This window comes from Salvelinus namaycush, chromosome 41 (genome assembly GCF_016432855.1).
Source record: "Salvelinus namaycush isolate Seneca chromosome 41, SaNama_1.0, whole genome shotgun sequence".
NCBI lineage: Eukaryota > Metazoa > Chordata > Actinopteri > Salmoniformes > Salmonidae > Salvelinus > Salvelinus namaycush.
This window is the reverse complement of record NC_052347.1, coordinates 17,275,773-17,292,229: the sequence shown is the minus strand read 5'-3', so window position 1 is coordinate 17,292,229 and position 16,457 is coordinate 17,275,773. Positions and strand designations below refer to the sequence as shown.

At 47.1% G+C, this 16,457-nt stretch overlaps 1 protein-coding gene across 1 annotated transcript in view; it reads right to left on the bottom strand.

The window, feature by feature from the left end:
- LOC120034605 (voltage-dependent calcium channel gamma-2 subunit) overlaps positions 1 to 16,457 on the bottom strand; it is a 67,158-nt gene that overhangs the window by 14,414 nt on the left and 36,287 nt on the right. The window contains exon 2 of the mRNA XM_038981211.1: positions 3,716 to 3,799. Coding sequence (XP_038837139.1) covers positions 3,716 to 3,799 — 84 coding nt within the window. The remainder of the gene's footprint in view (positions 1 to 3,715; positions 3,800 to 16,457) is intronic.

Genomic DNA, 16,457 nt, shown 5'->3' with positions numbered 1-16,457 from the left:
TATCTCTCTCTCTCTCTCTCTCTCTCTCTCTCTCTCTCTCTCTCTCTCTCTCTCTTTCTGTATCTCTCTCTCTCTCTCTTTCTGTATCTCTCTCTCTCTCTTTCTGTATCTCTCTCTCTCTCTGTATCTTTCTGTATCTCTCTCTCTTTCTGTATCTCTCTCTCTCTCTGTATCTTTCTGTATCTCTCTCTCTCTCTGTATCTTTCTGTATCTCTCTCTCTTTCTGTATCTCTCTCTCTCTCTCTCTCTCTCTCTCTCTCTCTCTCTCTCTCTCTCTCTCTCTCTCTCTCTCTCTCTCTCTCTCTCTCTCTCTCTCTCTCTCTCTCTCTCTCTCTCTCTCTCTCTCTCTCTCTCTCTCTCTCTCTTTCTCTCTCTGCTGCTTAGCGCCCAGTAGAGTAGTGGATGATGGGAGCTCGGACACAGCATGATCTAAAAACCCACTGGCGCTTTAGTATGCCTCAGCTGGGTTATATAACCGTGTGTGGATGTGTGAACCGCCTGGCTATGGGGAGAGCCGAGGATTCACAGTCACTACAGTCACTACTGCAAAGCAGCTTGCTACTGTGTGTGTGTTTGGGGATGTCTGTGTGTGCTATGTGTGTGTCTGTGTGTGTTTGTGTTTGTGTCTGTGTGTCTATGTCTGTGTCTGTCTGTGTATGTTCAAGTATGGGGGAGGGGTGGTGCACGTACGTATTCAAGAACATTCTGTGCCTTTCTTCTGTATATGTCAGATTTGCTCACTTCCAATACTGGTGTAGGCTGGTGTACTGTGAGCTAGCAGGTGCTGAATCACAGGATTACATACATCATAGACGAGTCCCCTCAGTCTGAGTGTGAACTCCCTCTGATGTCACTTCCTGTGGGTTTTTACCTGAGGTGACATAATCTCTATTGCATAACCCTTCCCCTCTCGTTCTACCCTGTAAGTGGCTGGCATACTCTCTCTCTCTTTGGTCTCCCTCCAGATGCTCTGTGCAACACCTCATTATGGAAATACCAGCTGTGTGTCCTCCACTAAAGTCAAATGGGCTAAGTATATAAACAAATTCCCTTCACAGACCACACCAGCCTGGCTATGATGAAACAGGCAGCGGAGATATTAAAGCTACAGTATGACATCCACCTCTCTCTGAACCTGTCCCAATGTGGCCCACTGTACCCTCATGACCTCACCCTGCCCGACCTTCACAGAAGAGAACACACAAATGTAACACAAACATACAAACGCAGACACACAGACACACAGACACACTGAGTGGCCTGAATGGGGGCTCACTTTGTCACTAAAGTACAGAGGTACAACTCCAGACTAAAAGACATGCCAGTCACAGACGGGTGTTAGGGGAGAGAGAGGGAGAAAGAGAGAGAGAGTGATAGAGGCCTGACCTATATAGGAAGGAGGCTGAAATATTTATGGATGTGAGTGTCCTAATTGGCAAGCAACTGGGAGCACTGCGGCCCTCTTGTCCAATCACAGAGCAGGAAGCGGTTAAAACACACACACACACACACACACACACACACACACACACACACACACACACACACACACACACACACACACACACACACACACACACACACACACACACACACACACACACACACACACACACACACACACACACACACACACACGGGTGCATGGTCTGAGATCCGCAGTGTCACCTCGCCCCTGCGCCCTTGTCAAGGCTAGTGACTTCGGGCACCTCGTTAAGGCCCAGCTTCGCTAGGGCTGATCCGGCTTCGTTAAGGCTTCATCATCGTTAGAATCATTACCAGAGCTGTTATCATAACCGTCCTCTCTGGCACATATGGACGAGCACAGTCGCTCAGAGCGTTAAGTCAAACACGGCCTAATTGGCTTCATCTCCAGGACTGGCAGTAACACGCACTGCTCCGCTCTCCTCTTCTCTCAGTGGGCTTCAATTACTGTCTGTTCTGATGGAGACCAGGAGATGAACACAACCTGAATCCAGTTCAGTTGAGCATCATTGGGTGGGGGAAGGGAGGGGTCAAATGTCTGGAGCATTGTTAAACAGGCGTGGGGCCGAGGCACTGCTCGTAACATGGAAATGTGTGCTAATCAATTGGATCAAAGCATTGATCCACCCAATGGGTTGTTTGTGGTAAAATTACATTTTCCTTTTCCTACATTTTGAGTGAGAACTGTTCAGGAGAAAAATGAGGGGACCTTGCAGCACTTTTTGAATGTACTAGGTCAATATGCAGAGGTAGTGTTAGTTGAACTTATTTGTTTGAAACTCTCAATACTGTGTTGAAACTGTGTATTGTTCTTTGAGCATCGTACCATTCACAGTCTCACAGTCACAGGAACCTTGTGAGATGCGGGAGACATGTTTTGATCCCAGTTAGTCCCAAGAGAAACATGAAATAGGGAGTGGAAAGGCTTTCCTTAGAAGGGCTGTGACAGGGCTATGCAACTACAGTATGTTCTTAATGGGGCCAAATTGCAGTTTTTGTGACACTCCCTTCTAACAAGGCCTACAATCATCATAGAGGGAAACAGAATGTTCCAGAGAGTCTTTCAGGAATGGGGTCATAAGAGCTCAACCAAAACGGTTCAAATGCTGGAGCCAAATTCATAGGAAAAAAATTAATTCAACATGCCACATTGACTTCAGAAACCGGCAGAAGCTTCTGTTTATCACAGTGAGCGTTTCAATCTATCTGTTCTCCTCTACTTTTCCTGGCTGGCAAAGTGCCAGGATGTTGTCTCTGGTTTTGAATCTGAATTTAGAGAACTGAACTTAAAAACTTCATCTAAACGCATCTGAGAAGTTTAATATATAAAACTTTTATAAACTTGAAATGATAGTTTGTAAACTTGATACACAGACAATGAATGGAATATCTATCATATTGAAACTGAGTATATAAATATTGAATTTGAATATTAAATTAAATGTAAACTGAATTTTAAAACTGAATGCAATATTCACTCAATTCAGTTTCAAATCATGAAATACAAGTTTGTGAGTTACAAATTCAAAAATATTACATTCAAATTCAATATCCTAATACAAATTCTAAATTATGGAATTCAAATACAATTTCTGTTGGCATTGACATCATGTAATTTTAGGATTATTACCGCAGTTTGTTTGACACTCATTTCCATGTCTTGCTAGCAGTGAGGAAAACAGAGCACAGATCAATGTGGGGAGTTTACAGGGTACACAGTGGACTGTAATACTGCACGTTACGTTACATATGGCAGGCAGTAAAAACAGCCAGGAGAGGAGGAGTGGTGCCTGGTAGAGTTCAGACCAGACAGACAGGCACTCACTAAAAGTAGGATACAGTTTAGAGATATCTAAAATAACACACAGGCCCACCAGAACTACTGTCACTGTATTGACTGTCAGGGGCTGGGTGGGGAAAGTGGGCTCAGGTATTAAATATGAACTGTCATATAATATGAGTTGTCAGTTGAAGTAAGAGGACGCGTTGTTGGCTGATTTCTGTCCCCCCTTGTCACCTGATTGAAGGTTACCTCATATTAAATACTACCCTCTCTCAACAAGATTAGAAAGTACACAGTTGTACATTTGTGTAGTATTTGTGTAGTATTTACACTATTCACTACAATACAGTATCAAATGCGCAGATGAGATGCCCAGACCACACTATCCCTTGAGGCTCACTGGTTCCTCTGTACTGTACAAGTGAAAGCCAAAGAGAGGAGACTCACGTAAGAAGTACTCAGAGGGGTCCGCTTCATAGTCCGTGTCCTCAGGAAAGTGATCTATCTGTTTACACATCCCTTTAAAGTTCCCTGGAGGAGAAACAAGAGAGAAAACACACAGGGTCAGAAAAGCAGTCACAGAGGAAAAATATGAATAGAATCAAGAGAAACGCCATGGTAACACAAAGAGTGACATGAGTCAGTTCAAACCCATGTAGGTATGAGTGTACAGGTAACTGCCAAAATAAAGGAAACACCAACATAACATAACAACATAAAGAAAGAGCTTGTGAGATCCACAGGATGCGTTGAATAGAACAGATGAATTATTTTGGAGCAACACAGCACTTAAGTGAAGGTATTGTACGCCTGCAGGAAGGAAGGGATGGTGAGACACGGGAGGAGGTCCAGTCATGGAGGAAGGGAGGGATGGTGAGACACGGGAGGAGGTCAAGTCATGGAGGAAGGGAGGGATGGTGAGACACGGGGGGAGGTCAAGTCATGGAGGAAGGGAGGGATGGTGAGACACGGGAGGAGGTCAAGTCATGGAGGAAGGGAGGGATGGTGAGACACGGGAGGAGGTCCAGTGATGGAGGAAGGGAGGGATGGTGAGACACGGGAGGAGGTCAAGTCATGGAGGAAGGGAGGGATGGTGAGACACGGGAGGAGGTCAAGTCATGGAGGAAGGGAGGGATGGTGAGACACGGGAGGAGGTCCAGTCATGGAGGAAGGAAGGGATGGTGAGACACGGGAGGAGGTCCAGTCATGGAGGGAGGGAGGGATGGTGAGACACGGGAGGAGGTCAAGTCATGGAGGGAGGGAGGGATGGTGAGACACGGGAGGAGGGCCAGTCATGGAGGGAGGGAGGGATGGTGAGACACGGGAGGAGGTCCAGTCATGGAGGGAGGGAGGGATGGTGAGACACTGGAGGAGGGCCAGTCATGGAGGAAGGGAGGGATGGTGAGACACGGGAGGAGGGCCAGTCATGGAGGGAGGGAGGGATGGTGAGACACGGGAGGAGGTCCAGTCATGGAGGAAGGGAGGGATGGTGAGACACGGGAGGAAGCCAGTCATGGAGGAAGGGAGGGATGGTGAGACACGGGAGGAGGTCCAGTCATGGAGGAAGGGAGGGATGGTGAGACACGGGAGGAGGTCCAGTCATGGAGGGAGGGAGGGATGGTGAGACACGGGAGGAGGTCCAGTCATGGAGGGAGGGAGGGATGGTGAGACACAGGAGGAGGTCCAGTCATGGAGGAAGGGAGGGATGGTGAGACACGAGAGGAGGTCCAGTCATGGAGGAAGGGAGGGATGGTGAGACACGGGAGGAGGTCAAGTCATGGAGGAAGGGAGGGATGGTGAGACACGGGAGGGGGTCCAGTCATGGAGGAAGGGAGGGATGGTGAGACACGGGAGGAAGCCAGTCATGGAGGAAGGGAGGGATGGTGAGACACGGGAGGAGGTCCAGTCATGGAGGAAGGGAGGGATGGTGGAGACACGGGAGGAGGTCAGGTCATGGAGGAAGGGAGGGATGGTGAGACACGGGAGGAGGTGCAGTCATGGAGGAAGGGAGGGATGGTGAGACACGGGAGGAGGTCAAGTCATGGAGGAAGGGAGGGATGGTGAGACACGGGGGGAGGTCCAGTCATGGAGGAAGGGAGGGATGGTGAGACACGGGAGGAGGTCAAGTCATGGAGAAAGGGAGGGATGATGAGACACGGGAGGAGGTCAAGTCATGGAGGAAGGGAGGGATGGTGAGACACGGGAGGAGGTCAAGTCATGGAGGAAGGGAGGGATGGTGAGACACGGGAGGAGGTGCAGTCATGGAGGAAGGGAGGGATGGTGAGACACGGGAGGAGGTCAAGTCATGGAGGAAGGGAGGGATGGTGAGACACGGGAGGAGGTCCAGTCATGGAGGAAGGGAGGGATGGTGAGACACGGGAGGAGGTCAAGTCATGGAGGAAGGGAGAGATGGTGAGACACGGGAGGAAGGCAAGTCATGGAGGAAGGGGGGGATGGTGAGACACGGGAGGAGGTCCAGTCATGGAGGAAGGGAGGGATGGTGAGACACGGGAGGAGGTCCAGTCATGGAGGAAGGGAGGGATGGTGAGACACGGGAGGAGGTCCAGTCATGGAGGAAGGGAGGGATGGTGAGACACGGGAGGAGGTCCAGTCATGGAGGAAGGGAGGGATGCGTGTTTTGGGGATACCTGAGCATGGAGGAATGGAGGAGGATGTGGATCCAGTTCCGGTGTGTGAAACATATGGGCCAGTGATTTGTTTGTGTGGGCAGCAGAGAGATGAATATATAATGAGTGATAGGATCCTGGACATTTAGTCATTACATCCATTCTAGATGGCTGCCGTTTTGCAAGCTCCGACCCAACTTAGCTATTTTGTGTGCATGCCCGTCACAGGAGTCGCTAGAGCGCGATGGGACAAGGACATCCCTGCCGACCAAACCCTCCTCTAACCCGGATGATGTGCGCCGCCCCATGGGTCTCCCGGTCGCGGTTTTTATCTGACTGGATAATAATATATCCCCCTCACTTCTATAACCAAATCCTGTATGTATTTATGTACGTAAATGTAACACAAAGCGATGTTAGGAAACATGAAGATGAAACTCCACAGAGGAGTGGGCGCTCTGCCCTTCTCATAAGCACCAGGGACTGGGTTTCCCTAGCCCAGGCAGCACATGCCCTGGTCTGGCTTTGGTGGTCATGCGAGCCTGAGGTTGCTAGTCAGAATGGAGGCCTCTCCGGCAGCAGGTGGCGGCTTGTAAACAAGAGTGGCACAGCTGGTGAGACCTGGAGTGGCTCCAACTGCTGTGCAATGGGAACCTCATCTCCTAATGCTCATTCATTTGGCTGACGCCTCAGTGCCCAGGCTGCCAAGTCACTCGCTCTGTCCTTTCAGAAAGCAGCCTGCCTGGCCTGGCCTGGCCTGGCCTGTCCTGTCCTTCTTCCCACTTCCCACTTTTCTCTATACCTTCATCCCTCCATTCCTACATGCTGTGGTACCACAGAAGGTCCATCCGTGATGGGGTCACTCAAGATCGCACGGCGAAGGAATCACCCAATCCAGAGGTCATTACTGCACCCCTGCTGCCGAGGAGGAAACAGACGAGGAGGAAGCAGACGCCGGGGCATGTGATTGGGCCAGATTACTGTCTCATTAACTTATTAATCTCCTTCTCCCCCCAGTGTCTGTCTAATTAGGTGAACAGGTGTTTGTTAGCCGGGTGCCAGGTGTTCCGAGGAGAAGATGGCGGGAAGGCAGGATGGGTGCCGCGGGTGCGGTTGGGTGGGGTGCTGGTTTTGTGAATGGACCCCACGTACGGAGAACGGACCCCCGGCGAGAACCACTCGGATATGAGAGCGACTGGTGTCTGAAGGAAGAGCTATCAAACAGACTTAACACTGCTCTTCCTTCTGTGCACACTGTGTGTGGTAGGGCTCACAGAAGGCTGAGGGGAGACCGTGTTTAATACCACAGAGGTAACTGTCTGTTAACTGTCTGAGGGTAGTTAAGGTTTCATCAGAGGAGAGTTTGTTGTGATTGTTCCAATGTCATTGAGTTTTGACCGAGCGGTTGGCAGAGGCCATGCTAGGCTGGAGTTTGGCCGCAGCAGAGGAGTGTGGGAACCTCCGTGTGAAACACACACTAATCCTTCCTCGGTGGACAGAGTCCAAAGTGCTGACGGTGTGTGTGTGTCCACTTCTCTCTCACCTTCCCCAGCTCTGGCTCATAATCAAAAAGCACTCATTGATTTCCATCAACAAGCTCTGCAGCAATTAACAAGAGACAGGGAGGAATATATGGGAAAGAGGGAGATAGAGGAAGGGCAATGAACAGAGAGAAGGTTGAAGTCCAGAAGAGAGGGGGATAGATCTGCTTCCATTGTCACACTTTCATCATTGTTGGATCGAAACTCATGGGCCTAAAAAGCACATCAAACTCAGTGTGCGACTCTTCCCACCACTGACACCACAGTACAGCCACTGAGCCTCCACAATAAATAACACCTATCAAGAAGTGGGTCAAATGCAGTGAAGGAGAAAAATAAGGAATTCCAGTGATGAGGCTGTGATTTGTAAATTGGCCTCTGCTCTGGGGAGTCCTACTCTATTGGCATGACCGTCAACATTCTGAATAAAAATACTCATATTGAAATCAATACATTCCAAGGTCGGGGTTAACTGTTTAAGAATCACACAGAGGTACTTTTTCCAATGCTATTGAAGCCACAAACACAACCCCTGCTGGGCTGCCTTCTGGTTATCTCCTCAAGCTAGAGTGAGAAAAGTTACATTTTTCTCTCTGGCTTTCACTGAGGAGAGGATTCTTGGCCCTGGTGCTTTGGATTTTTTGACGGTTTAAGTCGGCTGTGGCTTTCCCCACTTGGACGGAAACCATACTCTCTCACTCTTTTTTCTCTCTCTCTGTGTTTCTCCCCCTCTCTCTTACTCTCTTTCCCCCCCCCCCCCCTCTCTCTCTCTCTCTCTCTCTCTCTCTCTCTCTCTCTCTCTCTCTCTCTCTCTCTCTCTCTCTCTCTCTTTCTTTTTCGCTCTCTCTCCCAACGTCCGGCTGATAGAAATAAGCACTGGCCCATAAAACCATTCTTATTTTTTTAATTCTTATTTTAATTGTAATCTTTGACTCCCAACACATTTTCTTTCCACACAATTTCCATTCACAGGAAAAGATTACTGAGGGATTATTCAAGATAATTGGGAGTGTTCAATTACCAACTGACCCAGCTCCCAACCCCCCCCACCTCCCCCCTCAACTTCTCCAACTAATATGCCATCTGGAAATGCTCTCCCTACTACATGTGTAATACATTTTGGATGTGACACTTGTGCCCAAACAAAAACCACAATGTCTAGACATGATCTAGACCACATGTCCCATTTACACCTGAAAAATGGGTTTGATTGAAAAAAATGAACAGTGTTGTGAGTAAATGTGTGTGTGTGTGTGTGTGTGTGTGTGTGTGTGTGTGTGTGTGTGTGTGTGTGTGTGTGTGCGTGTGTGTGTGTGTGTGTGTGTGTGTGTGTGTGTGTGTGTGTGTGTGTGTGTGTGTGTGTGTGTGTGTGTGTGTGTGTGTGTGTGTGTGTGTGTGTGTGTGTGTATGGACGCAGGTGAGAGAGCTAAGCATTCCTCCTCTTCCTTAACCACCCCCTCTACTGCTGCTGCTGCTCCTGCTGGTGTCTAAGACTCCAGAGATTCCCCTAGGACACAACAGAACAGAACATAGAGAACCGGCCAATCCCCAGACCCCTAGCCACAGACAGACACACAGGAGGGCCTGCCCACACACACTGACCTCCTAACAGTAGTGTCACCACCACAGCTCCCGAAACACAGGCAGTAGTTTGTTGTTCTGGGACATAACCATGGAGGAGGTGCGATGAGGTTCTGTTGATGGATGAAGAAGGGAGGGTCAACAGGCCTGGTTCAAGTAGGAGGCGTTGTTCAAGGTTGAGAGACAGACAGAGAGAAAAAAAGAGAGGAAACGCAGCTTTGGTGCACCGGATTCCAGCCGAGTGCTTACTTCTGTGCCGGTGGGCGGAATTCTGGAAAAGTTTGCAGGCAGCCACCTAGTGCGTCAGCAGCAGCCACCCCCACACATCCCCCTCCCCTCCATCTCCACACATCCCCCTCCCCTCCATCCCCACACCCTCCCTTCTATCCCTCCCCCCTCCCTGCACTGTCCCCACGGCAGCCGTTGCCATGTGGACATCAGAACCAGTCGCTGTGAAAAAAAATAAGAGATTCCTGGTGTGGGGGTTGCCATGGAGACAGTTATCTGGGGCCGACTTGAAGATGATCACATGGGTGGAGCTGATGTTTGGGCCAATCTAGTGATGTGTTTAACCCCTGGACTGACTCACTGCTCACTTGGCTTTATGCAGTGTTCCTACTCACTAAGCTGCCCTACACCTTTATGTTGCTAACCAAGATTAGTATAACATAGCATTCGGCTACCCCTGCACATCGACCTCTACATGTTAGCAACATTCTATACAGTACCAGTCAAAAGTTTGGACACACCTACTCATTCAAGGGGTCGTCTTTATTTTTACTATTTTCTACATTGTAGAATAATAGTGAAAACATCAAACTATGAAATAACACACATGGAATCATGTAGTAACCAAAAAAGTGTTAAACAAATCAAAATAGATTTGAGATTTTAGACTCTTCAAAGTAGCCACCCTTTGCCTTGATGACAGCTTTGCACACTCTTGGCTTTCTCTCAACCAGCTTCATGAGGTAGTCACCTGGAATGCATTTCAATCAACAGGTGTGTCTTGGTTAAAAGTTAATTTGTGGAATTTCTTTCTTTCTTAATGCATTTGAGCCAATCAGTTGTGTTGTGACAAGGTAGGGGTGGTATACAGAAGATAGCCCTATTTGGTAAAAAACCAAGTCCATATTATGGCATGAACACCTCAAATAAGCAAAGAGAAATGACAGTCGATCATTACTTTAAACATGAAGGTCAGTCAATACGGAAAAGTTCAAGAACTTTGAAAGTTTCTTCAAGTGGAGTCGCAAAAACCATCAAGCGCTATGATGACACTGTCTCCCATGAGGACCACCACAGGAAAGGAAGACCCAGAGTTACCTCTGCTGCAGAGGATAAGTTCATTAGAGTTACCAGCCTCAGAAATTGCAGCCCAAATAAATGCTTCACAGAGTTCAAGTAACAGACACATCTCAACATCAAGCCTTCATGGTTGAATTGCTGCCAAGAAACCATTACTATAGGACACCAATAAGAAGAAGAGACTTGCTTTGGCCAAGAAACACGAGCAATGGACATTAGACCGGTGGAAATCTGTCCTTTGGTCTGATGAGTCTAAATTTGAGATTTTTGGTTCCAACCGCCGTGTCTTTGTGAGACGCAGAGTAGGTAAACGGATGATCGCCGCATGTGTGGTTCCCACCGTGAAGCATGAAGGAGAAGGTGTGATGGTGTGGGGGTGCTTTGCTGGTGACACTGTCAGTGATTTATTTAGAATTCAAGGCACACTTAACCAGCATGGCTACCACAGCATTCTGCAGCAATACACCATCCCATCTGCTTTGCGCTTAGTGGGATTATCATTTGTTTTTCAACAGGATAATGACCCAACACACCTCCAGGCTGTGTAAGGGCTATTTGACCAAGAAAGAGAGTGATGGACTGCTGCATCAGATGACCTGGCCTCCACAATCACCTGACCTCAACCCAATTGAGATGGTTTGGGATGAGTTGGACCGCAGAGTGAAGGAAGTCCTTCAAGACTGTTGGAAAAGCATATCATCAAGGAAAAGGGTGGCTACTTTGAAGAATCTAAAGTATAAAATATATTTAGATTTGTTTAACATAATATACAGTACCAGTCAAACGTTTGGACACACCTACTCATTCAAGGGTTTTTCTTTATTTTGACTATTTTCTACATTGTAGAATAAAAGTGAAGACATCAAAACTATGAAATAACACATATGGCATCATGCCTGTAGACTGCTGGAGTACCAAGACAAAACAACCAAAAATGTGTCACTATCCCAATACTTTTGGAGCTCACTGTATAACATATACAGTTTTGTCTTTGTACTCCAGCACTTAGGACTACACCACACTTGTGACTCTACAGATCTGTTGGATGCACTTCTACATTAATGTGGATGCTACCATGACTACGGATAATCCTGAATGAATCGTGAATAATGATGACTGAGAAAGTTATAGACTCACAAATATCATACCACTCCAAATATACTAACCTCCCCTGTTACTGTAATGGTGAGAGTTTAACATGTCTTGGTGGTATGATATTTGTACGTCTGTAACTATCTCACTCACCATTATTCACGATTCATTCAGGATTATCCGTAACCATGGTAGCATCCACATTAATGTAGAAGTGTTTAGACACATATTCTACGCTTATTTACAACAAAAGTGACTCCAAAATGACAATACATTATTAACCGTTCATTTCTACTGGGCACAAAATAATCTGGAACACAACCAAAAAAAACAGCAAATGCATCCAACTAATTTGTAGAGTCAAAGCTTGATGTAGTCATTGCGTGCTATGAATATTGGACCAAATACTAAACTTTTGACAACTTTAATACGCACGTAAGTGAATTTGTCCCATTAGTTTTAGTCCCCTAAAATGTTGGGACTATGTGCAAAAAGTACTGTAATTTCTAAACGGTTCACCGAATATGGATAAAAATACCCTGATATTAAAGCTGACAGTCTGCACTTTAACCCCATAGTCAATGTATCATTTAAAATCCAAAGTGCTGGAGTAGAGAGCCAAAACAACAACATAAATTGTCACTGTCCCAATACTTTTGGAACTCACTGTAGCATTATTTAGCAGCAAACATGCAACACAGCTACTAAGGACATGACTAGAGCTCAGCACTCAGGTGAACACAATGAATCTCTCTTGTCCTGCTATCACACTTACAGAGGCCTCCCCAAACCGTAGTTTCATTTGATTTAGATTGTATTAGGATCTCTTTTAGCCCAAGGGCTAGTCTTTCAAAAGTCCTTAAAGTGTACGCTATGGATGTGTACCCTATGGATGACTGGGTAAGGTGGTTAATGTGTGCGTGACGTGGTAGGCACGCTTACGTCCCCTCCTTAATGAGGGGTAGGCAGCCCCAGCACCCAGCAGCAAGGACAACAGGCCTAATCACCTTATTCATCCTTATAATCACCTTATTCATCCTGATAATCACCTTACTCATCCTTATAATCACCTTATTCATCCTTATAATCACACTATTCATCCTTATAATCACCTTATTCATCCTTATAATCACCTTATTCCTCCTTATAATCACACTATTCATCCTTATAATCACCTTATTCATCCTTATAATCACCTTATTCATCCTTATAATCACCTTATTCATCCTTATAATCACCTTACTCATCCTTATAATCACCTTACTCATCCTTATAATCACCTTATTCATCCTTATAATCACCTTATTCATCCTTATAATCACACTATTCATCCTTATAATCACTTTATTCATCCTTATAATGACACTATTCATCCTTATAATCACACTATTCATCCTTATAATCACCTTATTCATACTTATAGTCACCTTATTCATCCTTATAATCACACTATTCATCCTTATAATCACTTTATTCATCCTTATAATCACACTATTCATCCTTATAATCACACTATTCATCCTTATAATCACCTTATTCATCCTTATAATCACCTTATTCCTCCTTATAATCACCTTATTCATACTTATAATCACCTTATTCATCCTTATAATCACCTTATTCATCCTTATAATCACACTATTCATCCTTATAATCACACTATTCATCCTTATAATCACACTATTCATCTTCATAATGACACTGCTAAGGTGGGAGCCTAGTGTATCGTCACACAGACGCACACATACGTGCACATACACTCATGCACACACAGGCACTCACGCACGCACACACAAACAAACACAAAGCACACACACACACAGGAAAGGGAGAGACATGGGGATGATAATGATTGTGTTGGATAAAGCATACTGTAAATACATATTTGACTATTGTAGCTGCTAATACAAGCCAGTATGCTGTGGATAAGCTATAGCTCTCTCTACTGTGCTAATACTGCTTGATGTTTGATGGACTGATCAGACTGATTTGACAATCCTGGCAGACTTCTCTTTGCAAAACATCTCCATATCATCCCCTTTGAAGAACGCTGACTATACATTTAGGCAGATCTTTTCCTACAGACTGTCTTTCAGAATCTGGGATTCCTGCACTTAGCTGTGGGATGGGAAGTGTTTCTGATGTACAGACACACTAGTTATACACTATCTGTATAGTAGAAGATGGAGGATCGTGTAGGGACTTGAGGAGGGGTTGTGTCTCAGTGTTTACTTGTGTGATGATGTGTTGATGGAGGTAGTGTAGGTGGGATACAGGGGGCATATAGGAGGATACAGGGGGGATATAGGGATATACAGGGGGGATATAGGGGGATACAAGGGGGACACAAGGGGGACACAAGGGGGATATAGGGGGATGTAGGGGGGTACAAGGGGGATACAAGGGGGATACAGGGGGGATATAGGGGGATACAGGGGGATATAAGGGGGATATAGGGGGATACAAGGGGAATACAAGGGTATATAGGGGGGATACAGGGGTATATAGGGGGGATACAGGGGGGTACAAGGGGGATACAGGGGGATATAGGGGGGATATAGGGGGATAAAAGGGGGATACGGGGGGATATAGGGGGGGATATAGGGGGGGATACAGGGGGATATAGGGGGGATATAGGGGGATACAAGGGGGATACAGGAAGATATAGGGGGGATACAGGGGGGTACAAGGGGGATACAGGGGGATATAGGGGGGATATAGGGGGATACAGGGGGGATACGGGGGGATATAGGGGGGATACAGGGGGATACAAGGTGGGATACAGGGGGGGTACAGGGGTATATATGGGTATATAGGGGGGGATACAGGGGTATATAAGGGTATATAGGGGGGAAACAGGAGGATATAGGGGGGATATAGGGGGATACAAGGGGGATACAGGGTGATATAGAGGGGATATAGGGGGATACAAGGGGGATACAGGGGGGATATAGGGGGATATAGGGGGATTCAGGGGGGATACAGGGGGGTACAAGGGGGATACAGGGGGATATAGGGGGGATACAGGGGGATATAGGGGGGATATAGGGGGATACAAGGGGGATACAGGGTGATATAGAGGGGATATAGGGGGATACACGGGGGATACAGGGGGGATATAGGGGGATATAGGGGGATTCAGGGGGGATATAGGAGGATACAAGGGGGATACAGGGGGGTACAAGGGGGATACAGGGGGATATAGGGGGGATACAGGGGGATATAGGGGGATACAGGGGGATACAAGGTGGGATACAGGGGGGATACAGGGGTATATATGGGTATATAGGGGGGATACAGGGGTATATAAGGGGATATAGGGGCGATACAGGTGTATATAGGGGTATATAGGGGGGAAACAGGGTGATATAGGGGAGATATAGGGGGATACAGGGTGATATAGGGGGGATATAGGGGGATACAGGGGGATATAGCGGGGATACGGGGGGATATAGGGGGGATCGAGGTGGGATACAGGGGGGATACAGGGGTATATAAGGGTATATAGGGGGGATACAGGTGTATATAGGGGGGAAACAGGGGAGGATACAGAGGGGATACAGGGGGATATAGAGGGGATACTTGTATTTATGAGAGGTATTGACATATTGAATGCACCGAGCTGTCTGTCTAAACTACTGGCACACAGCTCGGACACCCATGCACACCCCACAAGACATGCCACAAGAGGTCTCTTCACAGTCCCCAAGTCCAGAACATACTTTGGAAGGCGCACAGTACTAAATAGAGCCATGACTACATAAAACTCTATTCCACATCAAGTAACTCATGCAAACAGTAAAATTAGATTTAAAAACAGATAAAAAAACACCTTATGGAACAGCGGGGACCGTGAAGCATACACACACACTATAGCATATGCACTATACACACACGTACACATGGATTTTGTACTGTATTTTATGTGGTAGTGGCAGCAGCTAATGGGGATCCATAATAAATACAAATACAAATACAATTATTTATAGTCTCCTCAACCTCTCAAGTTTTTCTCTCCCCTCTTTTTCGACTCTTTTGTGTCTGCCCCTATTTTCTACAAGCCATTTCCACGTACTGTATAACCAAAGTGCCAAACACAGAGAAGCACCAACACAAGAACCCTAAACAAGGTTTTAGAGGCACTCTGTGACCTCAGACACAAAGTAATGAGAGGTAAATAAGAGGTGGAATAGATGGAGATAAAGACGGGACAGAGAGGAGAGAGAGAGGGAGAGATGGAGAGAAAGGGAGAGAGGGGAGAGAAGGAGAGAGGGGAGAGAAGGAGAGAGAGGAAGAGAGAGGGAGAGAGGGGAGATAGGGAGAGAGGGAGAGAGGGGAGAGAGGGGAGAAAGGGGAGAGAGAGAGAGAGAGAGAGAGGGGAGAGAGGGAGAGAGAGGGGAGATAGGGGAGAAGGCAGAGAGGGGGAGAGAGGGGGAGAGAGAAAGGGGAGAGAAGGAGAGAGGGGAGAGAGGGAGAGAGAGGGGAGAGAGGGAGAGAGAGGGGAGAGAGGGAGAGAGAGGGGAGAGAAGGGAGGAAGGGAGAGAGAAGAGAGAGAGGGGAGAGAAGAGAGAGAGGGGAGAGAAGGGAGAGAGTGGAGTGACAGATTCCTCCTGACTGCCCATAGGACTCCATGATGACTGAGCCCAGCTGAGAATCTTGACACTTTTGGGGGAAGTGAGGTTATGAAGGGGCATGATGGGAGCTGAGAGAGAGTGAGTGATGAGATTTCATAGATCCAGGAACAGTGAGTCAGTGAGTAACGGGTGTCTAAGTGGGGTGCGTCACTGCCTTCTGGTCAGACAAAGTCAGAGCCAGAGACGTCCCATTCTCAGAAGAAGAGTCCTTCAGCGCTGGCTAGCACACAGAGAGAGACAAGGACATTCTCAGAAGAAGAGTCCTTCAGCGCTGGCTAGCACACAGAGAGAGACAAGGACATTCTCAGAAGAAGAGTCCTTCAGCGCTGGCTAGCACACAGAGAGAGACAAGGACATTCTCAGAACAAAGATCAGAGTAAACAACAATATCAACAACAACCCACCT